Source organism: Rattus rattus, chromosome 13 (genome assembly GCF_011064425.1).
Source record: "Rattus rattus isolate New Zealand chromosome 13, Rrattus_CSIRO_v1, whole genome shotgun sequence".
In the NCBI taxonomy this organism is placed as follows: Eukaryota; Metazoa; Chordata; class Mammalia; order Rodentia; family Muridae; genus Rattus; species Rattus rattus.
In genome coordinates, this window is record NC_046166.1 from 6,735,934 (window position 1) to 6,763,177 (window position 27,244).

Below are 27,244 nucleotides of genomic sequence, written 5' to 3' on the forward strand. Positions count from 1 at the left end.
ATGTATTCATGCATCCTAATTCTTTTTTTTTTTTTTTTTTTTTTTTTTTGTTCTTTTTTGGAGCTGGGGACCCGAACCCAGGGCCTTGCTTTGCTAGGCAAGCGCTCTACCACTGAGCTAAATCCCCAACCCCATGCATCCTAATTCTTAATGTCACCTGCAAAATGTTTCTGGAGTAGTGGGGCTGGGTTGGAAAGAAAGAAGCATGGACTTTAAAGCTTGAGACTATATTAAAAATACCAGTGCGTGTATAATTTAAGTCCTAAATAACCATTCATCTTAATCTCTTTGCATAAAATTATGAGTTGAATTTGAACAGTACTGTTTACTATAAGTTTTGGGTTGAGACAATCCTGTTGCTCACTGTAGAAATTTGCTGCAGTCTTGGACCTTCTCTGATCAAGTACTGTTTGGGGCACATAATTTCATGTATTGGAACAGTGATTTAACTAGCTGAGACTAAACTCAAGTTGCTAGGAGTGAAGCACAGAAGTGTTGTATATGAATGTACTTAATCTCCATTTAGTTTTTACTTGAAGAGCTATGAAGAGCTGTGAAGAACTGAAATAGCGAAGTGTTTGTGTGTGTTTGTACACATTTATATACATAGGTATTTATATATGGCTCAGTAGCTCAGATCCCAAAAGGATATAGACTTCTACATTTACAATATGGTACTTTTATAATATTTATTACAAAATTTAGATTCATTTAGGACCTTTTCTAAGAGGCTTAATTATAGAAATATTACAGGAGCTTCACTAATTTCATGTAGTTCTCAGTTAACAAGCAAGGTACTCCTGAAACTTGAACTTATATAAATACTGCAAAGTAGTTGCTCTTTTGAATTAACTCTGTAATCTTAAAAACTATTTAATACTTGGCACTTATTTATGGATTTGTTTTTCTTTCTTCGCCTCTTTGCCTGCTAGTCTTCTCCAGGTTACCTGAAGGAGATCCTGGAACAGCTTCTCGAAGCCATAGTTGTAGCCACAAATCCATCAGGACGGCTCATCAGTGAACTTTTTCAGAAACTGCCTTCCAAAGTGGTAAGTGATATGCTCAAGGACAAATGAATTAAAATACCTAATTTTAAATACTTTTAAGAATTTTATTAGTTATAAGTAAGATTAAAGGGACAGTGTTAGAGGTAGCCAAGTGATACTCTTGATGGCCTCAGCAGAAAGCACGAAGGACATAGTCTTATTTCACTTGATTAGAAGGTGGCTTTTTAAATATGCGTGTGTTTGCCTGTTTGTGTGTATGTATGTGTGTATGTATGTGTGTATGTATGTGTGCCACATGAGGACCTGGTGCCTGTGGAAGTTAGGAGAGGAAGTTACAGCTCCTAAGCTGGAGTTAGAGATCACATTCTTGGTTCTCTGCAAGAGAGCAGGTGCTCTTTACTGCTGAGCCATCTGTCCAATCCCCAAAGGTTGGCTTTTAAAAAAAGGTTTCTAATTTTGTATGTCTGTGTGCACGTGAGGTCAGGGTAGTGTCTGTGGCTATGGTGCCTCAGTTGGTCCCAAACTCATAGACTGCTTTTGTTTTTGTTACTGTGTACTGTGTACTGTGTACTGTACTTACACTATTTTGACTTTATTTATTTATACTAAATGTTACTTACTTTTGGTATTTTGAGATAGGGTCTTACTGTATAATCTAAGCTGGCCAAAACCAAATTCTTCTGCTTCTGCCTTTGAGTACTGGAGTTACAGATTCTCTTGACCATGATCCTAACCATTTTTAAATGAACAGTTCTATGACATTCTCATTATTGTACAACTGTCATGATCATCTTCTCAGATTTTTTTTTTTTTTTAAATCTTTACAATTAAAACATCCTACCATTCACAATCAGGTCCCCCTCCCCCTCCCCTTTTGCCCTGTGGAAACACTATTCTATCTCTGTCTCTGATTTTTGGCGACTTTTGAGTACCTTTAGAAGAGGAGCCAGAGTGGGAGTACAGCTTTAGTGACAGATCACTAACCTGATTTGTTCAAGTGCGTTTTAAGGTTACTGTGTGTGTGGGTTTGGTCACTTGAGTGCAGCGCCTGTAGAAGTCAGAGGAGGCGTCAGCTCCCTTAGACCTGGCATTGCCATGAGCTGTGCACGAGCTGTCGTGTGGGAACTGAAATAGGTACTTTGCAAAAGCCATTGGCGCTTTTGACTGCTGAGCTGTCACTGCAGCGAGAGCTGACTTCCGGGAACACCTGCATGCCACTCCTTGATCAGTCCTCAGGTATTTATAACATTCAAGACAACATGGATCCCTGTCCTTTGAAAACTCAAGGAAAAGAAAATGATAGCGATAGAGAAATAAATGATGGGGCTGGAGAGATGGCTCAGTAGTAAAGAGGCACTGACTGCTCCTAGAGAACCTGGGTTTGAATCCCATCATCCAAACATGGCTCACAGCTATCTGGAACTCCAGTTCTAGTGAATTCAGTGCCCTCTTCTGGCTTTTCAGGCACTACATATGTGTGATACAGATACACATACAGGCAAAACACTCATACACATGAGGGGAAAAAAAGCCTTAAAAATTTTTAATAGAAATTACCAGGCACTATGGATTAAGTACTGAAGAGTACTTCATAAGAGTTCCTCTTAAAGTATACTTAAAAAGAACTAAAAGAATGCTAAGGTCGTAGACTCTGCAGTGTGAGAAGATATAATGAAATCATACTTGTATCCCTATTAATCCTCTCATCTCTGAAGCCATATTAGGCCTTAAAAAGGTCTCACTTATCTAGAAAATCTCTTCTCTCTTTGGATGGAAGAATACTCAATTTGTCCTTTCCATCACCAGAAAAAAAGGAGAACTAAAGAATTTATGCATATTCCTCTCATCTCATCTCTTGAACAGAGTTTCTTCATGTTTATACAAACTTTATTTTTAGATGCATACTTTATCATTGAAAAATTATTCTAGGAAGCAGCTCAGATATGCTTTGGTAGATGAATGGATGAATAAATATTTGCACAAACCAAGTCAGACATTATTTCACTTTAAAAAGAAGGACATCATGATACATGTGCAGCATGATGGATCCTGAGTAAATATTAGGGAAATAGCAAGTCCGAGGGAGAAGTAGTCGATGTGACTCATCTTACGAGAGAGTAGCCAATCACAGACACGGGCAGCGGCAGGTGGCTTCTGTAGGAGGGAGAGACAGCCTGCTGAGCGCTCAGCTTCTGCCGTCTGAAGGGAATACCTCAACTTTTGGGAAGATGGCTCAGTCAGTAAAGTATTTGACTTACAGAGGAGCGGAGGTGGGATTTCCGCACCCGTAAAACCAGCCATGTGTGGTTGTACTCCTGTATTCCCAGCACTGAGCTAAGGAAGGGAAGAGGATCTTAGGCTTGCTGTTCATTCACCCAGTCTGGACAAATCGGCAAGTGGCAGGTTTAATGTGAGCTTCCGTCTCATAAAGTAAGATGAAGTAGTAGAGGCAGCCAACTGATGGGGAGCTCTGGCCATGCGTGGACTTAGCACTGCGGCGTGGATCCTAGCTTTATTTTCATTCTGTGTCTACAAGAACAAAGGTTGCTTAGGCATCAGAGTTGAAGGCAAAGACTTTAAGAGCAAGAGGAACAGACGTTTACTGTGAGATTGTGTCTTAGAGAATGTCAGGAGTTTCACCAACACTGCTGCCTGAAGAAGGCATGGACAAGGACATCATTAGTGAACATGCTAACGTCGAGGGAAAACCCCATAGGTCCTCAACCTTAGTCAAAGAACTAAGGCAACTAAGAAATTTGGAGAGCAGGAGAAATAGCCTTTCCCAGGGAAGAACCCCCAAATCGGTTACCCAGTACCAAGTCCTGACACCTACAAGTCACATGTGGACTGAGCAGGTTGCATTTCTGTATTTAGGAATACACACATGCACTCACACACTCTCATACTCACACGTGTAACAATTGTAGAAATAGGGGCCATAAATTTAAGAGAGCAAAGCAGGGTGGGGGGGTTCATGGAAAGGGTTAGAAGGAAGAAAGGAAGAAGCAAATGATATAGTAATGTTTTAATTTTAAAATGTTAGAAAATTTTAAAAGTGAACAAAGCCACTTTGAGTTTTTGGTCAACTTCAGTTATTTACTTTAAGAAATAGAATTTGTAAGAGAGCCTAAGAGTCGTGAGGGGCATCATGAAAGCTGCAAGGGCATTCCCCCGTGTCTGTTTCTTGCGATGAGCTCAGATTAGATGAATTCCACAGATGTGTCCCTCCTGTGTTCTAACTCAAAAGTGTAAATGTTTTTACAATATTACAAGGGGTGTGTGTGTGTGTTTGCAAATTCAAATCTCATGCTTGTCAAATATGAATTTTGTAGATGCCGGTGTTGGGTTCCAAATATGAAAAGCTTTGGTTCACCCTGACCTAAAGAACTGTGTCAAGTGGTGTGTTCCTAAAAATTCAGCCAAGAGGGGAGCTGAGGCAGAAGAATTTTAACAGTTTGAGGCTAAACAGTTAACTCACCTGGATGTTCCCAGAGGCTGTACCACTAACCGAAGAGCTGAACAGAGCTCCTCCCAACGACCCTCCCAACACACACACTTATGTAGCATATGTGTGTTTTGATCTTCATGTGGGTCCCCCAACAACTGGAACAGGGGCTGTCCGTGAACCCCACTGTCTGCCTGTGAATTCCGTTCCCCTAACTGGGCCACCTTGTCTGGCCTCAGTGGGAGAGGATGCATCTGCAAGTGTAATCCTGCAGCGGCTTGATGTGCAGGAGTGGGGAGATACCCAAAGGGGGCTCCCTCTTCTCAGAGGAGAAGGGAGGGGATTGAGAATATGTGTGAGAGGGTACTGGGATGCGGGTGCTAATATTGGGATTTAAAATGAATACACTTTTTGAAAGTTTAAAGCTAGCCTGAATTGCATAATGAGACCGTGTCTCTTCTTTTCCCTGAAAAAGAAAAGAAAAACCACATTCTTTTTGCTTTGAACATTGTAATATGCCTTAGCAGTGGATTTCATGGAATTTCTCCGTTTGCTGGTTGAAGAACTGACTGACTTCTAACTGAGCACGCCTGCTTTTGTCTTCCAGCAATATCCAGACTATTATGCAATAATTAAGGAGCCTATAGATCTCAAGACCATTGCTCAGAGGATACAGGTATGAAGGTGGACGTCTGTAATCATGCACTGCAGAGCAGACTGACCTGTGTACTTTCTTAGTTTTTAGAAGTAAAATAGTAGATAATTCTTTTCTTCTAGTTGTAGTCTTTTTATTGTGTTGTAGGATAGTGTAGCTTAAGTTCAAAGTCCTAGGTCCAATTCAATCTCTTGCCAAAAAAATTAATGAATAAATAAATAGCTACATAAGTGGGACCAGTTCTAGACATTTCTGATTGTGATAGGCGCAGTGACGATAACCACTTCTAAGTCGCTGTAGGACATCTTAGAGTAAGTGCTGCTTAGGAAGGTGAATGTAAGGTTCATGGACACAGGTCCTTGTCTCTGTGCTCTTCACCTGCTTAGGAAGGTGGATGTAAGGTTCATGGACACAGGTCCTTGTCTCTGTGCTCTTCACCTGGTCCGTGTGTTTCCTTTCTTTCTTTCTTTCTTTTTTTTTTTTTTTTTAAATTTATTCATTTATTATATATAAGTACATTGTAGCTGTCTTCAGATACACCAGAAGAGGGCATTGGATCTCTTTACAGATGGTTGTGAGCCACCATGTGGTTGCTGGGAATTGAACTCAGGACCTCTGGAAGAGCAGTCAGTGCTCTTAACCGCTGAGCCATCTCTCCAGCCCCGTTTCCTTTCTTTCTAAGGACTCCCTGCAAAACAGGCAGAACTAAGAGTTGTAGTGAAACACTTGAGGTTATGCACAGTCATCTCTGTGGTAATACTGCCATTTCTACTGTTGTGTTAACCAGGGTAGCTTTCCAGCCTGCTGCTAGACTCCTCCTTCACAGAAGTAGAGACAAATCCTGGCATCCTTGACTTTTATCCTCTGAGATCTAAATTGTGAAGTAGCTGGCCCATGGCTATTTTCCTTTGCCTTGCAGCTAAAGTGTTGGCAAAGCAACCATCTACCAAATAAGATGATGTCAGATACTGGCTTGCCCACCAGCTAGTCTTCGCCTGGCTGTCCCAGTTCTGCCTCACTTGTCTTTTCCTTGTCTGTGTGTTCTCGTTCTCTCCCTCTCTCTCTCTCTCTCTCTCTCTCTCTCTCTCTCTCTCTCTCTCTCTCTCTGTGTGTGTACATATATATGTTATATATGTATGTGTATAAGTGTGTGTGTGCTTCTCTTCTCATTCTCCACTGCACTTAATCTTATTTCTCCGTTCCTTAGAACGTACCCTGTTTATTTCTGAGTATGAGTCATTAGTCATTTGTACTTTTTAGCTGGTGTATGTGTACCTTTCTTTTGTAAATTTGAAGCAACTGTATGAGTATCCTTGCAGTATTTTGGAGTGAATGAGCTTTAATGTGTAATAGCTCAGGCACATGGTAGAACTGATTTTGTACTTTACCTCGGTGGTCTTGTAAATAAAGTGCACTTTACACTGTTAAATCAACTTTAATGAGTGAATACCCATGTAGTACTTATTGTTTGGCTAAATAAAACTTACCTTACTTGATTTTTTTAAAAATCGTAAGTTGTTTTTATGAAAAAAATACCAGATTCTGTTTTTTGACTTGAAATAAAATAAACTTGTAAATAAGTACTAGTAATAATAAGTAAAAAGGAAAATAACTTTAGGTGTTGTACACAAGTGTACATCCCAGTGATATCTTGGACTATAATGACAACTTAGAAATGCTCAGTCTTTCTTTAAAGGTTCCATTGATTAGCTCTCACTAAGAAGAATTGCTCTATTTTGTTGTTTACTGTAGAACGGAAGCTACAAAAGTATACATGCAATGGCCAAAGATATAGATCTTCTCGCAAAAAATGCCAAAACATACAACGAGCCTGGGTCTCAAGTATTCAAGGTGAGTTTCTGTTGTTGCTGTCTTCATCAGTGAGCAAGGGAAGTAGCTTCCGGCCAGTGTTCATTATAACCTTAAGTTCCATCGTTAGAATACAGAACTTGATGGTTTAGTACTCACAGAGCTGTGTAGCCATTAACCGGTCACTTTTCATTTCCCTGCAACTCCCAACCCTAGACAACACGTGTCTACTTCTCTGTCTCTACAGATTTGTCTCTTATGGAAACTTCATATAAATGGCATCATATTATAACATGGATTTGTGTAGCATACTGACTTAAAATTTGTGTACTTCGTCTTCTTTTTTCCTCTCATTAATAGTGTATCTTATGAATGGCACCATGGGTTTTTTAAATCAGTTGTTACACATTTTAATTGTTTCCATTTTTAGCTCTTATGAACATGTTGTTAGGAACCTTCACATATATAAGGTCTTTTGTTGACATACATGTTCCTATTACCTGAGTACATACTTAGGTATATAATTGCTTCGGCATACATTATGTATTTATCTTACTGAGGAATGGGCAGAATCTTCCAGAATAACCGTACCATTTCACATCCCCACCAGCAGTCTTCACATACTGCAGTTTGTCTTTCTAGTCACCAAACACCTGCTCTTCAGTTTTGTTTTCATTACAGCCATTCTAGGAGTGTCACGGTGTGTTATAGTTTTGATCTGCTTTTCTTGAATAGTTAATAACGTTGAACATCTTTTTATGTACATAGTAGCTATCTCTGTATGATATTGTCCTCTTTGATGAGATGTCTATTCTAATCCTTTGCCCATTTTTAAATTAGGTTACTTCTCTTTTCATTTTCATTTTAATAATTTTATATTGTGGATATCATATTCTTAGCAGTTGATTTTAAAATACATTCTCCCCATTCTCTTGTCTTTTTACTTCACAGTAATTTATTTTGACATTATTAATTTTGAAGAACTCTAGATTGCCTACTCTTTTCTTTGTTTGCTTATTTTTTTTAGCTGTTATAACAAAAAAAATTTATTACCTAATCCAAGGTCAGAAATATTTCTACCTCTATTTTCTTCTAAGAATTTTATAGATTTAGGTCTTACATTTAGATCTTGAATCTAAGTTAAATTAGTTTTTGTATATATTAAGTAGTCATCCAAATACATTGTTTTACATGGGTTGTTATCCCAACACATTTTAGAAGTTATGATTTCTTCATTGAATTGTGTTGGCATTCTTTTTTTTTTTTAAAGATTTTATTTATTCATTTTATATATGATGAGTACACTGTCACTATCTTCAGACACACCAGAAGAGGGCATCAGATCTCGTTACAGATGGTTGTGAGCCACCATGTGGTTGCTGGGACTTGAACTCAGGACCTCTGGAAGAGCAGTCAGTGCTCTTAACCACTGAGCCATCTCTCCAGCCCTGTGTTGGCATTCTTATTGAAAATCAATTAACCATAGATACACAGGTTTATTCCTGTATTCTTTATTGTCTTCTGCTCATTTAAGCATTTAGTTTTCTGTAAGTATTTACTCCTTATATGTAGTAAATGCAAAAACATCCTTTGAGATGCACATAATATAAAATAGCAGATTGCTGTGCAGTTGTCCCTTAGGAACTTTCTGGTCTAATAATGACTAGTTGATTGTAGAAATGTCTTTAAGTAATCATTGAGACTTGAGGAAAGGGTACTCGGGAAGTCTTTTGCTAGTAAAATCATTAAATTTTCTGAATGCAGGCCAAACTACTGAAAATTGATGTCAGTACTTAATATAAACTTTATTTACACTTATTTGATGCTGAACTTCCTCCTGTGCCATGTTTTAATTTTGTCTGGAATATCTTTTTTCTTCTGTGCAGCCTCCTCTGCTTAGGGATAGTTTGGTTCTCTCTAGTGAGGATCATCTCAATGTGGCAGGGGAAACTCAGGCGTGGGCTGGTCCACCACAGACATTCTCTGTAAATCCAGCAACATAGATGGGGCGCCTCGTTCACCTGGCTTTGTTCAGTGACTACAGACTCTGCATCCAGGCCCTTAGTTCAGCACTGCCCTCTTATTTTAAGCGTGTGTAACACAAGTCAGCACAGTTGGGAGGTCATTCATCTCGTGTCCCCAGTGTCTGTCCTGGGCATACCCTCTGGCTCTGCCGTCAGACTGCTGGGATGGCACACATTGCTTCTTTAACGTTACGTCTTTCAGGTACTCAGTGGCTTCTCAGAATGTATGTCCCCCGTGGCCTGGGCAGGTTCACAGGAGTCCCCACTGTAGGCTCCTACGTGTGCAGTGTGAGGGAGGTAGTATCTATAACATTGTTTCTTTTTATTATTTTATCTTATTTGTGTGTTTTGCCTGTGTATTTACACCATGTGCCTACCATGCACATGCCTGGGGAGTCCAGAGAGGACATTGGAATCTGTGGAACATTCAGATACGTACGGAGAGCTATGGACTGCCCCATGGGTGCTGGGAGTGAAACCCAGGTTCATTGGAAGCACACCCAGTGCTCTTAACTGCCAGGCCATCTCCTGCCCTTCATGGGTATCTCTGAGGTAAACATGAAAATCTGGATCTCTTGGTTAGTATGATCTTGTAGCGCTCGATTTCTCAGTCAGGAGAGTAGTGAGCCGTGTTTACCAGTTACCTATCAGGTCACTTTTCTGCAGTTTTTTTTTTTAAAGAAATTGGAATGAAGTTGAGTATAGTAGTGCACACCTTTAACTGCAGCGCTCCAAAGGCACGAGCAGAGGGATCTGTGACTTCACAGCCAGTTTGGTCTACATAGAGAGTTCTGTGCTCTCTAGAGAATCAGAGCTATATAGATAAAACCTGAGGAGGCCGGGGAGGGAGGGAAAGGAGGGAGATTGAGTGAGAATCAGGAATGAATTAGGAAGTCCGTAAAATCTTAGTTTGTGAAGAGACATTTTAGTGATATGTAGTACTGTTTGTTGATTTAATTAAGAATTTTTTAATTCAAATTCTTTTCCCTTAACTAAGTTGTTTTTATTTATTCATTTTTTATGAAGCAGAGTTGGAGTTTATTGAGAATAAGGTTTTAATATTATGGGGATTATTATAAAGATACATGCTTAGAAAAAGGAGAGTAAGCCCCCGAGAACATGGGTCTGTGCTTCTCAACAGTCAACCTGAACTAAGTCTTAAAGCAAAGAAAACTTTAGATCTAATGTGCTAAGTTGCTATTAATTTAAGCAAGTACATATGTGTGCATTTTTTTAAATTAAAGAATTAAATCTTTGTTTGCATTTTAGATAATTTTATACAAATAGAATTCATTATATTTTGACATTAAATCTAGTGTGCCCCTTATAATTGCCAAATTATAAAAGAACCAGGAGCCTCGTAAACTTGGACTTAATTAGCAATAACTTTTGAAGATAATTTGGAGGTTTCTGGGAAGGTATTTAGGGATTCAGGTTTATGGCTAATGAGTAGAAATCTGCTCAAATGAAAGAATTACACGAAAGCCAGCATGAGACAGGATATTGTTCACTCTTTTTTCCTGCACCACTTTGCGTGTTTGTTTGCTTGTTTATTTATTTTTTTTTTTTTTTTTTTTTTTTGAGCTGGGGACCGAACCCAGGGCCTTGCGCTTGCTAGGCAAGCGCTCTACCACTGAGCTAAATCCCCAACCCCGTTTATTTATTATTTATTTTGGGTGTGTATAGACCTAAATATATGGAGGTAAGAGGACAATGTCTCTTCCCACCATATAGATTTTAGTGATTGAACTCAGGTCATCAGACTTGGTGAAAAGTGTCTCTACTACTGAGCTATCTTCTGAGTCTTTTTCTAAGCAAAGTAATTTTATCTTGCTAGGATGCCAATTCGATTAAAAAAATATTTTATATGAAAAAGGCAGAAATTGAACATCATGAAATGACTAAATCAAGTCTTCGAATAAGGTAAGTTTAAGATATCTACGATCCTTGTGCCTATTTGCTGAACCTTTAGCTAGTAAAGTTAATACGGTAGATAGTAAGATTAATTTACAGCTAATGTGTGATTCTGAAAACAGCAAAAGAGCTTTTAGCTGCTTCATTATAGCTGAAGAAAGTTATTTGAAAAGATGATGACATATGTATTGTATGTTAGATATAACACTGTGTATTTATGTTTGCAATAGGACATTGAGTCAGAAGATCTCAAGTCTGATTCTGGCTTTTCCTCCATTAGGACTGTCTTTGAACAGTTCTTAGTTCTGGGATTCCATTTCCTCTTAAATGAATTAGGAACATGGACTGCTTTCAAAGCTTTTCCCAGCTCTCATGTTTGTTTCAATACGGTGTCTTCTGATTTTGTAGTGAACATAGCTGATGACAACTAGTCCTGTTCTTCTTTAGTGTCCCCAGATTTTGACACAGAACTTGCTGTATAATAATACATGCTCAGAAATATTTTATTACTTCTCTTAGCAGAAAATAGTTGTTTTTTTTGTTTTTTTTGGGTTTTTTTGCCCAGCATTCTGATTGTTATTCAGTCTATGAGGGTTTTTTTATTTTATTTTATTTTTTTATTTTATCTTTGGATAGGACTGCATCAAATTTGGCTGTAGCCAGGCTGACAGGTCCTTCGCACAATAAAAGCAGCCTTGATGAAGAAAGAAACCCCACTAGCAAGTGTTACCGGTGAGAGTAAGAGTGTAGTCTAAGAGCTGATTCATGCTCAGGACAATAGGCTTGCTAGCTGGACGGCTTTCTTAAAGCAGCACCTTTAGGGTTTAAGGAAGACATGTCAAGTACTTTACTTAGAAAGACTGAGGCCAGAGTTGGGCATAGTGACACATACCCATAATTCTAGCACTTGGCGAACTGAGGCAGGAAGATTGTGAGTTCAAGGCAAGATCTTTTCACAGAAGTAACCATAAGTAAGTCAAGGTTCTATGGTAGACCTTTCCTCACCTCACAGATAACACTTAAGCATTATTAAGTAGTGTTTAATGTTAAAAGAAGATGTGGTATTAAATACTGGTTTATACTAAATAAATATTGTATTCATAATAGAACTTGTTACTGTAAAATACGAGTGTTTTAGAAGAGAATGATGAAATCCTTACTCTCCGTAAAATGTGGAGTAATGTGCCTCATTTAAGTGAAAAACAGACTGGAGTAGTCTGCTCCATCTCTGCCACCATTTTCTCTTTCGTACAGTTTGACTTTGTGTCTAGGAATGTTTTCCCTGCACTCGTGTCTGTGCACCATGTGAACACAGTGCCTGTGGAGGCCAGAGGAGGTCAGATTTACTGGCACTGCAGTTACAGATACCTGTGAGCTGCCTTGGGTGCTAGGAAGCTCACTCGGGTTCTCTGCATGGGCAGCCAGCGTTCTCAGCTGCTGGGCCTCTCTTCAGCCTCAACTGTTCTTTGTTGGGAAGAACAAAAATCTCACTTTTCTTTGCTAAGACTGTGAGGAATATTATAAATTAAGGAGGCAGGTAACAGGAATTATTTTTCCTGAAAAAGTATTAGCACATTTTAACTGTTCCTATTTTATTAAGGTATGCAGTTCATATCATTCTGTCTTCTGATTGCTTATTTTTCCTTGTAGTAATAAAAGAGCAGTCCAAGGGGGTCGCTTGTCAGCAATTACCATGGCACTTCAGTATGGCTCAGAGAGTGAAGAGGATGCTGCTTTAGCTGGTAGGCATTTTCACATTGTGGTCCTTCTGGCTAAGGGAAATTGACAGACTTTGGTCTTGGAGTTGGTTAGTTTTTTAAGAAATGTTATTTTTGTTGCAATCTTGGGTAAGTAAAATTGTCAAAGGCAAATTGCTTTGTGCTAATGAACATAATTGGATAAATAAACAGGAAATGTGACCATAAAAGAGTAGATAAAGATATATATCAGGTAAGAGGCTAGACAGATGGCTCGACCACAATATGGGTTCAGTTCCCACCATCCACATGGCACCTAACAACCCTTTGTAATTCGAGTTCCAAGAGACCTGGCACCCTCTATGGCTTCCATGAGCACTGCATGCGTATGCTGGACTTAGGTGTGGGCAAAGCACGCACACGAAATTAAAAGTAACTTTTATCTTTTAAAGAAAATATATCAGGCAAATAATAACCAAAAAGAAATGAATCACCAAAGAGTAAAGAGTAACTGTAGCTGTATTGATTTCTGATAAAGTGAACTCTAAAGTACAGATATTGACAAATGAAAGTGTTGTGTCATAGTGATAAAGGTTTGTTTCCTTGGGACGGTTTAACAGAGGAGCTTGGAGTATGTAAAACAGCAACAACAACAACAACAGAAATACCAGATGGATCTTTGTGGGGAACTTGCAGATACTGTGTTCGGAAGTTAAAGGGCCCCTCTCACAGTCCCTGAGTAAGCAGATGGTAGCTGTTGAGTCACTTGCTATGGTGCTAGCAGCACACTAGGCATTGGAGCCAGGCGTCATTCATCCTAGGCAGAGCCCCAGCGCCGTGCGACATGCCCAGCCCTTGTACAGCCTTCTTTGTGTTACTTTGTTTCCTAGCCTTGAAGCAAGTTACCACAATTTTACTGACTTACAGCAACATAAACTCATTTTCTTGTAGTTGTGGAGCTCAGGTATCAAAAGTCAAGGTGATGAGTAGGCCAGTTAGGTATAGGAGAACCAATTCCTCGATTCTCTGCTTCTGCAGGCTACCTGCAGCCCTTGGCTCATGGTCCTTTCTTTCAAGTTCAGATTAGGGCCTTGGTAGTTAATATTTTTTTCCTTTTTTCTTTGTCTTTTTTCTGTTTTAGATTTATTTATTTTACATATATGAGCACACTGTCACTGTCTTCAGACACACCAGAAGAGAGCATCAGATCCCATTACAGATGGTTGTGAGCCACCACATGGTGGCTCAGAACTGAACTCAGGACCTCTAGAAGAGCTCTTAACCACTGAGCCATCTCCAGCCCCGCTTCCTTTTTTTTTTTTTTTTTTTTTTTTTTTTGGTTCTTTTTTTTTTTCGAGCTGGGGACCGAACCCAGGGCCTTATGCTTCCTAGGCAAGCACTCTACCACTGAGCTAAATCCCCAACCCCCCCGCTTCCTTATTTTAAGTGCCTACTTAATCCACTTTCATCTTCTCAAGTCAAGATTGTTAATAACATTTGCAAAGTTCTTTTTATGACATAGGTAATAGTCACAGGTTCTGTGGATTGGAACATTAATATGTTCTAGTGCTTCTTACACAACTTACCATAGCAGGCTTTATATATATATAATATTTATATATGTATTCTGCACTTAGAAAATATGTATTTCTCCCAAGTTCACATTTATCAAAATTGACTTTTATCTACTGAGTTGAAATCAATTTCAGTAAATTTGAATGTCTCAGAATTATACACTGTATCTTTCTGATAATATAAGAAAGATACCAACTAATAAAGAAAAGATAAAATTTAAAAACCTTACTGGGGAGCAGGCATGCAGCTCAGTTAGTAAGAGCACTTGCCATATATGTATACAACCCTGGTTTTGGTCCCCAGCACCTCATAAAACCGGCTGTGGTGGGTCATATAATGCGAGCATTCTGGAAGTAGAAGCAGAAGGATCAGGAAGTTAAGACGAACCTCAGCTTTAAAAGAAACAATTTTCTAGACTCTTAAGACACCTGCACGCGCTGTGTGTGTGTGTGTGTGTGTGTGTGTGTGTGTGTGTGTGTGTGTAATGTGTGTGTAATGTGTGTACAAGTAAATCTTTAGAGAAATGAGCAACATAGGTTTTATATGTCTATAAAGATCACTGTGTTCTGGTATTTTTATGACCTGAACATTTCCTCACTAAGGAGTCGTTCCTCTGATGTTATAGATGAATGGGGCAAAGGCTGAATTATGTCTGAGAGTCTCAACCTAATCTAAATTTGTACTGTGGTGAATATGTTGGTCTTCTATTTTTCTAACAGAACAATAAAATTATAAATGTTTTGGTTTAGCTCACTTTTGGAAGTTGTAGTCTATGATCAGTTGGCCTGTTTCTCCTAGTCTTGTGGCAAGGCAGTATTTCTTACACATACTAGGGGCTGTGGTAGAGCCAAGCCTTTTACCCAGAGTTGGGGAAATGAGATGACAACAGAGGCAGGGCTCATTTCCTCCTTCAGAGCATCGCCGTCTCCAACCCCATCCAGGACTCCCACTAACCCACACTTTTTAACACATGGGTCTTTTGGGTGGGGCGTGATTACAGATCCTAACCGTAGCAATGAGCCTCATGCTTTTGTTTTCGTTCTGAGATCTCTGATTAACTACTGTTCCTTTTGGCTAAACATAGCAGGAAACCTGAAGAAAACACATTTTAAAAGTAAACTATTTTTCAGTCTTTTAACAGAGTGTAACTTTTGAATTTAATATTTCTAGATATTTTTCTACTATATGCAATTATACTAAATATCTTTTAGTGTTTTTTTTTTTAATGTGTATAGTGAGTGTATTGCTATATACACGAAGGAGACCAGAAATCAGATGCTCTGGAGCTGTAATGAAGGTTATCGCCCAGTGTCAGTGCTGGGAAACAGGAGCAGCAGCAAGCATTCTTCATTGAGCCGTCTCTCTAGTATCTCCTCTAATCATGTTTAGCATCGTCTTTAAGGAAAATTAGAGATCTTCTAAAATCATTTTAGAAGGTACTTTCCTGTAAGTTGGAAGCCAACCAGGTCTATACAGTGAATCCATTATTCAAGAAAAGCCTAACTAACTAAATAAGCAAAAATTGTTTTAAGCTGAGCATCACAGAGCTTGCATGTGATTCCAGCACCCAAAAAACTAAAGCAGGATGATTTCTGAGAGTTACAGATTAGCTTGGGCCACAGTGTAGGACCCATTTATAGCAAACAAAGAAAAACAGAGCTTTAAAGTGTTGGTTCTGGACTAGAGAGATGGCTTAGTGTTTAAAAGCACTTACTATTTTTGTAGATGACCCAGGTTCTATTTCCAGCCACCCATAAGGCAGCTCACAACCAGGCACCAGGCACCCATACATATATGGAGGCACTCATATACATAAATCTTTTTAAGAATTATTAAAATTCAATGTTGATTATTTTTTCTTTGTTCCCCTGGTTTTGTCTTCTTAGCTGCGCGTTATGAAGAAGGGGAGTCTGAAGCAGAGAGCATTACTTCCTTTATGGATGTTTCAAACCCTTTCCATCAGCTTTACGACACAGTGAGGAGCTGTCGGAATAACCAGGGGCAGCTCATAGCCGAACCTTTTTTCCATTTGCCTTCAAAGAAAAAATACCCAGATTATTATCAGCAAATTAAAATGCCCATATCACTTCAACAGATCAGGTAAGGCTGTTTCTACGTTACTTGGTCTAGATGTGTCTGTCATCTTGTAGGTGAGGCTGCACATACCCATAGCTTCCGGAAATAGATAGGGCACGAACTGGTATAGAGTGTTCTTTTCCTCAGTATTTAACTATCTGCCTTATAACTGAGTAAAGTAAAACAAACAAAAAGCCCTTCATGGTTATACTCTCATTCAGTGATATATACTTACTTAGTTAGCCTTTTTAAAAACAGTCTTGTAGTATAATCATGGCTGGTGTCAAAGCCCTCCTGATCAGCATACAGAAAATCAGTTTACTTGCCTTACTAAAGTGATGCAGAAATAAAGGCTAACGTGCTTACTATGTGGTAAGTCACTCGTGAGATGTGCTCTTGAAATGTGATGATTACAAGTAAGGAACTTGATTTTAAATTTCATCTGATGTTAGTGGCTGGCTGTGTGATCTAGCAGGTCTTAGTAATATTTGTTAGCACAGGGAAGGGAGGTAGATGCTGTCCCAAACAGCATAGAGGAGAAGACTGGGGTTGTGTGAGTTGTTGAGTGTTCATTTAGCGTGCCTTTGGGTTCAGTCTCCAGCCCCACCTAAAGAAAAGAAAAGAAAAGTCAGAGAAATTAGCCAGTGTAGCTCCTCATGCCTCTCTCCATTGTACTAGGGTTTGTCATCTCCATGTGGCCTCATTTCTCCACCTCCCTCCCTGAACCCTATCCAGCACCACACTGCCATTGAATGACACTAGTATAGTAAATATCTGTGGATACAGAACAAGTTGCTGATGTGTACATGCAGTTGTAGAAGGCAGCCGCATACTTAACCATAACCTGTGTAAGGGTCTGAGGCCGACCTCGGGGAGTCAGCTCTTGCACTTTTGGGTCTGGGCTTTAATTCGGGTTATCAAGCTGGGATAAGCTTCTGCCCCGACTCACCCTGCCAGCCCGAACTTTCTGTTCCTAGTGGGCATTCTTACCAGGTATTGCTGTCTTCACCTTTTGGATGGCGGGAGTGAGTCCAAAGCATGTTAGGCAGTCTGGTGTTAGGCGTCTGAGCTGGCACTGAGAGCCGAGTCTGTACCTCCCTGTTCTGGGTACGTCCTGTAGTGCTCCTCACTGGTTAGATTCCCTTAAGCACTGCACAGAGTCTGAGTACCACTTCAGCTTAAAGTGAACCTTTACATGCAGATCGGACAACACCATTCTAAGAAGATGTTTGAGATCTCCACACTCACTTGGTGAAGCTGGTTTTTCACCTGCTGTCGTTCTTAGTACATTTTTTTTATTTTGATGATTAGCACATAGGTACTTTAGTCAAAGATGCAGACGTTCATGTTCAGATTCATACAGCGTTAGAGCCAGCAGAGACTGCTTCGTGCAGAGAGCATGGAGCCTATCCGAGAGGTTAGTGGGGTTAGTAACAGTCTAAACTGTTTGCATCCTCAACGCCCTGTGCTACTTCTTTATAAGTGACTGCGCCAGAAGACCGTAGTTAGTAGACACTGACCGATCTTCCCACGGAGGGCTCCAGTGTGGGAGCCACCTTCACTGTTCGCGTGTCTACTCCAGAGGCAGATAAGTTATTCTGAACCCTTGTAGGACTTAGCATTGTAACTGGTGTGAGCTGGAATGGACTCCTAATGTTCAGAGATCAGTGCTTCACAGTGATTAGTGACATCATCTAAAATCTCTCTTAAATTTTGTTTCTCAGCGTTTTTTCACTGCAAGTTTTCCTAGTATATTTGTTTTCATAGTTGACTGCTAAGGCCTGTAATTTATTTGGATTTTCAGATAAACTGTGATATTATTTAAATATAATACTGTTTTAGACCTTACTTGTGAACGTGAAATCCTATTACATGTGGCTCAAAAAATATTTGTTGTGCTCGAGATTTTGGTTGGTTTGTTTGTTTTTTAATTTGGACTTTCAGGAAGAATAGTTGATAATTTTTATAAGAACTTAAAATCATTTATTTGTCTTTCACAGAACAAAGCTGAAGAACCAAGAATACGAAACCTTAGATCATCTGGAGTGCGATCTGAATTTAATGTTTGAAAATGCCAAGCGCTACAACGTTCCCAATTCAGCCATCTACAAGAGAGTCCTGAAGCTGCAGCAGGTCATGCAGGTGCGCTGCTGTGTCACTGAGAATGTCTCCTCTACACCCCGGGATATTCACTATTCACTCACTCTTTGTACTAAAGTACTGCTGAATGCTTTTTAGACTTGTCAGAGCCCTGTAGAGGATAAATACTATCTTAAATACCATAAGTATTGAGGCAGAGAAAGCAAGGATTTGTCCCTGTGGGAGAGCCAGTTTCGGGATTCTCAGGAAGTTACCCTTCAATTCCAGATGGTAATTGTGCTGTCTGTAGTGGTCCCAGCACTTAGGAGGAGGAAGAGGCCAAAGAACCCTGGTTTTCCAACAAGGCTGCACTGTATAACAAAACTCTGTAACCACTACTTTCTCTTCTCGTCTCGTTTCGTCTCGTCTCTTCTCTTCTCTTTTCTTCTCTCTCTGTCTCTCTCTCTGTCTCTCTCACATGTACACACGGGGGGAGGGGGGGCGAGCTGGCTTTGACAAAAGAACATCTGAAAGCTAATTGAGCATTGTGTTATCCAAGACTTTGTCAGATCTCTCACAGAATACCTTGGAGAGCCAGAGATGCTACTGGGTCAGGGATTTTTAGGACAAAACGGTAGCCAGATGGTGCTGCATCATGCCTTTAATCCCAGCACTCAGGACGCAGAGATAGGCAGTCCTGAGTTCAGAGGCCGGCCTATAGAGTTAGTTATAGAACAGCCAGGGCTGTTCAGGAAGAAAAAAAAACCTGTCTTAGAAACCAGAAAAGCTGAGTGGATCACATGCGTTTAATCCCAGGAGGCAGAGGCAGGCAGATTTCTAATTTCAAGGGCAGCCTGGTCTATTAGGCGAGTTCTAAGACAGCCAGGCTGGGAAACCAGGAAAGGGGATAACATTGAAAATGTAAATAAAAAAGTATCCAATAAAAAGCAAAAGAAGTCCCCTCCAAGTTAGCTTAACTGAAGCATGGCCTGCAGGGCAAGCCAACCCTACAGCTTATCTCAGAGCTTATAACTGTACCATGCCATTGACAATCATCATAGCTAGCATTGATTTATTTTTACTTTTTTATTTTTTAGTCTAATTTTGCCTACTTTTCTGTCATGCAGGCTGTTAAGTTAGATTATTTAAAGACTGTTGAGTTTGTATCCTACATGAGGTTGTACCTGTGGATGAGTGTGTTATGCCTGGCTCCCTAACACTCAGACAGTCATAGGAATGCCTGACAGGACGAGGCTCACTCCTGGCCTCTGCTTTATTTCAGGCCAAGAAGAAAGAGCTTGCCAGGAGAGATGACATTGAGGATGGAGACAGCATGATCTCCTCAGCCACTTCTGATACTGGTAGTGCCAAAAGGAAAAGGTACACGTTCTTCTCACATCTGCAGCCAGCTCATTCCTATTTATTTTATTTTAGATAAATTCAGAAAAAAATGTAAGCTATGAAGTATGAATTCTTTTAAAAAGCTTTAAATATTTGATAGTATGTCTTTTCCAATACATTTGTAAGTTGTATAGATGGTGTTTTCTTTTTTTAAGAACCATCTTGCTTTTAGATGACAGAAAAATAGCATGTAGCTGGGTTTTTACTATCCAGGTTTCTTTTTTAAGGTGGCATTTGAAAGTTCCATTTAAATCTTAGATAGTTGTTTCGTAGTGAGTCGCAGAAATGGAATAGCGATTAAGAAAGGTAAGGACTCAGTGCTGATGCTGCAGTGAAACCAGCCCAGCTCCGGTCCTCGCTTGTCCTCTGTAACGTCCTTACCGGTGTTGAGACTGCCAGATCATAACTGCTTATAGGCAATGCAATGTCAGGTTGATTATTTGGATTTTTTTTCCTTCTTTCTAACCATCCTCTCAACTTCCCTAATCCTTTTCTTTCCCTCGCTGGTTTAAAGGAGGAAAACCTCACTGTGAGATTCTAAAGCTAGGCTCTTAATAAGAAACCATGCACGACCATCTCTTGGAATTTCTTTGGCCTGAGCATTATGGAACATCGTATTCTCACTGAAGATTAACTGTTTTACATTCTTTGTAGCAGCAGTCAGTCTGGGAGGATCCCTTGAACAAGGAATAAGTTTATCATTGATAGTAGGACTGACAGAAGTGAATGAAGAAGTTAATTCATTTTTTGACATATTTCTGTATTTGCATTCAAAGAGCCAGAAGGCTTTGAAATTGTGATTCAGGGGAAAAGCTGCCCTGTCTTTCCCTCTCAAACTGCAGTTGGGAAACAGTTTTTTTTTTTGTTTGTTTGGTTTTTTTTTTTCTTTTTTTCGGAGCTGGGGACCGAACCCAGGGCCTTGCGCTTGCTAGGCAAGCGCTCTACCACTGAGCTAAATCCCTAACCCCGGGAAACAGTTTTTAACTTCAAAAATAACTGCAGAGCTGTGTGGTATTCGCTGAATTGGTTGATGCACCCTGAGCTGCCGGTCTCCGCCATGACTAGCCTGTGGGTTTCATCCTTCCAAGTCCTTAATTCCTTGTTATACCAGGGACAACGGAGGAAAGGTGTGACCAGATCAGAGACATCAGCTCAAGAACATCTTTGAGTGTAATTATATAATTCTCTTCAACATCACCTGTGTTTTCCAGATCAGTCACCAATCAAAGATAGAAACTTCTCAGGCACAAGAAGGTAATAGAGGCAAAAGTGACGGTGCAGTTGGTACCCAGCAGCGGATGAGTGTTAGGAAGCGGCGGCCCACGCTAGGTACTTGGACGTTGCATATCGCTGTGGCCTGCAGTTTATGGGCTGTTCCCAGTAGATGAAGTTGTTGCCTTTCAACCTCTTAGAAAAAGAAGACTAAGCTATATGTTATTAAAATTATTAAATCCTATTTCAGGTAAAAGTCTTAGGAATAGGACTCCTAGGAAATGGTTCATATTAATAAAGTGAAAAAGTAGCAGAACCATAAATTATCTTATCAAAACAGCAGCAAGTGGACCAGGATTGGGTTGAAAGCATGTGTAGATATTAAAAGACAGAGACTAAGCTCCTGTCGGTCAGTAAGAAAATGGTGCATCTTTTAACAAAGGTTAACCGTGGGTCTCTGGAGAAGACAAGCAAACCTGAGCTTGGTCGAAGATGTCAGAACCAGGTTTTCCAAATAGCACTCTACTCCCACATAATATATGTGATTCTGTTTTTGCTTTTTTTTTTTTTTTTTTAAATACTGCAAATTCTTTAAGAAAATGGATTGCAGGTATATATTCTCTTCCTTCTGGGAATTCATCCTTTCTGCCTACCCTCAACCCAAAAATCTGCTTTCAGTTCCTGTGTTGAGATATTTCAAGTGTATGATCTTTTATCTTTCTGGACCAAATAATCCTCTTTTCTCAGTCATATTTGGCTTATGCATGACCCTTCAATGTTGCTTGTTTTACTTCTCTTCACATGTACTGTTTGTTTCTGCTTTCCCAGGAATACTCATGACAGTGAGATGTTGGGTCTCAGGAGGCTATCCAGGTGTGCAGATTTTTTTTATGCATAAACATACTTTTAATATTGTAATTCTGTGACATGGTCAGTACTGACAGTATAAAAAGAAAAACCTTATGCATGTTAAACAAGTGTTTGGGGTGCCAGTTTATTTTATGAGTAGAGAGAATAATACAGCTCAGAAGTCTAGTTACTGTGTCAAAATCCACCTCCATGTGTTCAGTACAACCTTCATTTGTTGCTGACTTTCCTTTCCAGGGGCAAATGGCACCCTCATTTATCATTGTGGCTATGCATCTTTATCAAAAAGCGGAGGCTGGCATTGCCAGTGACATGGGCTGCTGGGTGCTGACAGCATCTCAAGAGTCTTTCTGACTGGAGTAGTGGAGAGGTTAGCGTCAGCATCGGCAGTCCAGACAGTCGGTGCCTGTAGGCCCTTGTGCATTGTGCTGGGCTAGCACTTCTTGTAACTTTCTTAGTTTCTGGCCCCGTCTACATCTTACTTCTTAAACCATCTGTTTCTTTAAGGCATCTTTTGTATGTTACTTAAGAATTTCAGTACAACCTATGAGTTACCATGTTACAATGCTGAATGATAATTGTATAGTGGGGTTTTTTAAGATGTAATTTTATTTTATGCGTATGGGTGTTCTGCCCACATGCATGTCTGCACCATGTGCATGTGGTACCAACAGAGGTCGGAAGAGGACATCAGATCGCCTGAGTCTAGAGTTAGAAGCATCCATCCATCAGTACAGCAGCTCAGTCCCATGACCACAGCATCCAGGAGGCACAGGAGGGAGGTCACTACTGACTTGAAGCTAATCTGGGTTCTACTATGAGAGTGTAGTTTGTTTTTTAAAAAGATGAAGGATTCAGAACAATGGCCTTTCTTACTCATAATCATTATATCAAGTAGAAAAGATACTCATTTATTTTTTAATCTGATCTTCATGTGTCGGAAGTTTGTTCTACTCTCCTGATACTCATAGTACAGGACCTTTGATATCCAGTCACCTCTAAAATTATCTTTATTACAGTAATGTATTTGATTTGGCTTGGAATCCCTTTAAGTACACAATAATAAATAGTCTTGATTTTGAATCACTTAAGATGTATTTTAATTGGGTATTGGGGCTTATACTTGTAATCTCATCATGTGAGAAGCAGTGGCAGGAGACTTCTGAGTCTAGCCTAAGCTGCATACCATGAGGTTTTAACAAAAAAATAGCAAGAATTTTAGTTAGACCTGGTAGGAACAGATGTGTACAATCCTGGCAGTGCTGGGACAGGGAGTTCTGAGACTCTCAGCAGGCTCTTTTAAGAGACCTTATCTTGGAGGAAACAAGGTGAGTTTGCTTTAATATGTTGTAGTGTACTGATTCTCAAAGAATGTTTATACTGGTTAAAAAGTGCAGAACCTGTTCTTATGTATGTTTTCAAGAATGGAAGTTACTCAAATATTACTAGTTAATAGCCACGTGACATCACAGATACACAGAAGGGGAACTAGAGAGCTGACTTCAGTGGCTAAAAGCACTTGATGGTATTCTGTAGGACCCAAGTTTGATTATAGAACCTACATCAGAGAGCTGTAGAGGTCCTGTAACTCCCATGGGTATCCTTGAATGCAAACAAAGATAATAAAAAAGAAAATGACCGGAAATTTGGGGTAGGGAGAGCTGCAGTGTCTTTTACACGTTTATAATAGAGGATTTATCTCACCCATAAAGAAGGTGAAGCTTTCGGAAGTCATCTGTGTGATGAGGCTCACTGTACATATTGGAAAGCAGTGAACATAGCAGCCGCTAAAGTTAATACACACACGGAAAGCTCGCTCTGAAGTTCTGAACCAGTGGTTCTCAATCTTAAAGGCAGTGTGTAAGGCTTTAGAAAACTGAAAGTGAAATAAAACTGGATTTGTTCAAGGAAGGCCATGTGTGACCCTAGTGATAGCTTTGTTTACCTCTTTCTTACGGTTTTACTGCTGTAAACAGAGACTATAACATAAGGACAGCATTTAATTGGGGCTGGCTCAGAGGTTCAGAGGTTCAGTCCATTATCATCAAGGTGAGAGCATGGCGGTGTCCAGGCAGACACTGAGGAGCTGAGAGTTTTGTACCTTGTTCTGAAGGCAAACTGGAGAAGACCAACTTCTAGGCAGCTAGGATTAGGGTATTACAGGTGTGCCATTCCAACAAGGCTGCACCCAGGCCAGCAGGGCCACACCTTCTAATAGTGCCACTCCCTGGGTCAAGCATATACAAAGCACCACAGCCTCTGAGGCTGTAGACCAATTGTATGTTATTTATTATGTAAGTAGAGAAAGAGAAGTGCAGCTACTAGATTAGAACGGCTTGTGTACAGGAAGATTCAGTCTTCAGATATGACCCGTTCGTTCATAGCTGCCAAGTGCTAGGGTTATTGGCATTGAGAATGGGCCATTTGCTATTCCTTTACGTGACACAAAAGACACCTGCCACAGATGCAGTCCCAAATAAGAGTGTAGCTTCATACAGAAAAGTCTCCACTGAGTCCTCGAAGAGAATGAGGTTAATCTGGTTCGGGTCTGGATCTTGATGGAAGGGTTCTGCTTCTTAGACCTTCTGGAATGAAGAACTGATTTTCTCTGTATTAACTAACAAGTGCTCTTAAGCCCAGCATTTCAAAACTGAATTCTTGGATCTTCTAAAGCCAAGTTCTACATATGATGACTTCTAAACAAGCCATCTCTGACTTGGTTTTAAGTATGACTTCTGTGACTTTTGATTCAAGTTCCAAAATTTCTTCTCAGCCTCTGAGAGTTACAGTCGTCTCACCCCAGTGTGTTTTGGACTATTCCTTATTAATAGTAACCATTAGCTGCAGACCTAGAAGTCACGAGCACCTTTCCTCATCATCGTTCCTTATTGTTCCTTTAGAGGAACTACTGTCCAATGGATGAGCCATCTCAGGTTAACAACTGTTTACTTGATGCACGATACGAAAGAACTGAAGAAGACATTGGCAGAATGGTCCTAGGGCCACAGTGGAGAAGGGGAGTCAGAGTGAAGACGCTGTAATGAAAGTCAGCCCAATCCTGGGAACCATAAGTTCTTTTCTTTTTCTTTCCTATTTAGGCCACTTCAGTGTGTCATGAACTCTACCATGTTAGATGGACATTTCTGAGACTTAAGGGTGTCTGGGTTTTCATTTTAACACACACTGCACAAATACACAGATGCATACACGAGCTTTCCGTCCCCTCCCCTCTTTCCCTTTTCTCCAGCCCTAACCCCATCTCATGTAGCCCAAGCTTGCCTAAACTTGCTATGGATCCAAAGATGACCTTGAAACCCTAATCCTCTTGGTTCCACCTCCTAAGTGTTAGAATTACAATGCACTACTATGCCTTGCTTCTGTTTCTCATTTTTTAAGAGCATGCCTTAAATTGAGGCAATGTCTCCTGACCCAGAAGGAGAGTGATAATATAGTCATATAAAGAATGAACTTCTTTCCTTTATAAGGTAGAAAACAACTAAAAATATTTACCTCTGTGTACTATGTTATAGGTTCTTAGCCTGTTTTTATAGACTAGAAACTAAATCTTAAGTTATTTCATTTTTTTACATTCTGACTACTTGGAGACTGCTGGGTAGTCTAGCTAGAATTTATCAGTATCCTGAAGACATAAAAAAAAAATTGTCCAGAAGTCAAACTGGAAGATAAACTCTTTCAATGATTTATTGATCCATTTTCCTTGAATTTTAGCCTCTCTGAACTGGTTTTCTCAACAATTACCTAAGACAACCCACCTTAGGCCCCTTTTGAACTCCAGTGTTAATATTTTTTGTTCCAAACCATTTATATCAGTTTCTCAGGCTCATGTCTTGATTGTGGACTCAGAGTTAAAACAAGGATACATGCTAAATGCTACAAATTTAGAATTTAGATGACCCACAGCCTACTTTAGGAGACTTTGGACTGGACAGGAATTCTGTGGGAGTTGTACCTCCTATGGAAATAGTAGTTTGGAGAAGTTTTTTTGTTTTGTCTGTTTTTTTTTTTCTTGGCAGCCAGTATATTCTTTTTAGGAATAGCTATCTTGAGAGATAAAGCAGTTTTTTGTTTGTTTGTTTTGTCTGTATTAAAAATGAAGTGGCTGTTTTATTATATTATTTGTCTCAAAATGAAAAATGTATTTCAGGTAGTTATTGAAGTTCATTTTCTTATGGTATCACACAATATCTTTTTTTGAACATTACATTTCAAGAGCTATTCTAAAGAGGTTTGTCACTGGTTGCTCCTGCTAAGATCACTGTTTTAATCATTCTGTAAATTTTCTTAATATTCTCTTATACCTTTGCAGCGTGCTTACTCTGTTTATGACACATATAATCAATGTATTATAATCATTATGAAGTATCTGCCCACAAAAAAATTTTTTTTTTCTAATTCATGGTCACCCTTGGATAAAGAAAACTGACCTGGTTGTTTTTTTCCCCTTTTCTACCTTCCCCCTCAGCAGTAAAAAGAACATAAGAAAACAGCGAATGAAAATTTTATTCAATGTTGTTCTTGAAGCTCGAGAGCCAGGTTCAGGCAGAAGACTTTGTGATCTATTTATGGTTAAGCCATCCAAGAAGGACTATCCTGATTATTATAAAATCATCTTAGAGCCAATGGACCTAAAAATAATTGAGCATAACATCCGAAATGACAAGTACGCAGGTGAAGAAGGGATGATGGAGGACATGAAGCTCATGTTCCGCAATGCCAGGCACTACAATGAGGAGGGCTCCCAGGTGAGGGGGGGAAGAGGGCTCCCAGGTGAGGGGGGGGAAGAGGGCTCCCAGGTGAGGGGGGGAAGAGGGCTCCCACGTGAGGGGGGGGAAGAGGGCTCCCACGTGAGGGGGCTCCTGGAGTGGGAAGGATGCAGCTATGTGTGTCCTTGTAAGTGCATGGGAAGCTAAAGGAGAGGGTATCCGGTATCTTCCTCAATCACTCTGACTTAGCGCACTGACTTTCAGCCAAACCCCTTAGGATCCTCTTCCTCAGTGTTACAGTTTTAGGCATGTGCAGTAGGACCTATCTTTTTACATAGGGATCATCTTCTCAGTCCTTTTTTACATTTCAACACAAAGTAACTCATTGTCTAGGCTGGCTTTGAACTTGTCGTCCTCTAGTCTCTGCTTCTTCAGCATGTTCATTTGCCATGCACTACCACAACCAGCCTTCTCTTCTTGAGTCTATTTAGTTTTGGTGACTATGTTAATATTTTGTCATTCTTGGTTGCTTAAAAATGGAAGACAGTATATTTTAAAGAGTAAGAGTTCCTAGTTTAAAAAGATTGTTCACTGGGCTGGAGAGATGACTCAGGGATTAAGAGCATTGTCTATTCTTCCAGAGGTCCCGCGTTCAATTCCCAGCAACCACATGGTGGCTCACAACCATCTAAGATAGGATCTGGTGCCCTCTTCTGGCCTGCAGGCACACATGCTGGCAGAATGCTGTATGCATAATAA

At 39.9% G+C, this 27,244-nt stretch overlaps 1 protein-coding gene across 28 annotated transcripts in view; it reads left to right on the top strand.

Annotated features, from left to right (window-relative positions):
* Positions 1 to 27,244, top strand: part of Pbrm1 (polybromo 1) — a 99,104-nt gene that overhangs the window by 16,389 nt on the left and 55,471 nt on the right. For 11 of the 28 annotated variants that reach the window (XM_032918695.1, XM_032918708.1, XM_032918698.1 and 8 more), the window contains 11 exons: positions 933 to 1,049; positions 5,060 to 5,128; positions 6,860 to 6,958; positions 10,778 to 10,863; positions 11,491 to 11,586; positions 12,505 to 12,596; positions 16,013 to 16,226; positions 18,203 to 18,344; positions 19,564 to 19,661; positions 21,723 to 21,767; positions 26,245 to 26,524. In XM_032918695.1, coding sequence (XP_032774586.1) covers positions 933 to 1,049; positions 5,060 to 5,128; positions 6,860 to 6,958; positions 10,778 to 10,863; positions 11,491 to 11,586; positions 12,505 to 12,596; positions 16,013 to 16,226; positions 18,203 to 18,344; positions 19,564 to 19,661; positions 21,723 to 21,767; positions 26,245 to 26,524 — 1,338 coding nt within the window. The remainder of the gene's footprint in view (positions 1 to 932; positions 1,050 to 5,059; positions 5,129 to 6,859; positions 6,959 to 10,777; positions 10,864 to 11,490; positions 11,587 to 12,504; positions 12,597 to 16,012; positions 16,227 to 18,202; positions 18,345 to 19,563; positions 19,662 to 21,722; positions 21,768 to 26,244; positions 26,525 to 27,244) is intronic. The other 17 variants (XM_032918697.1, XM_032918709.1, XM_032918711.1 and 14 more) reach the window with 6 other exon arrangements.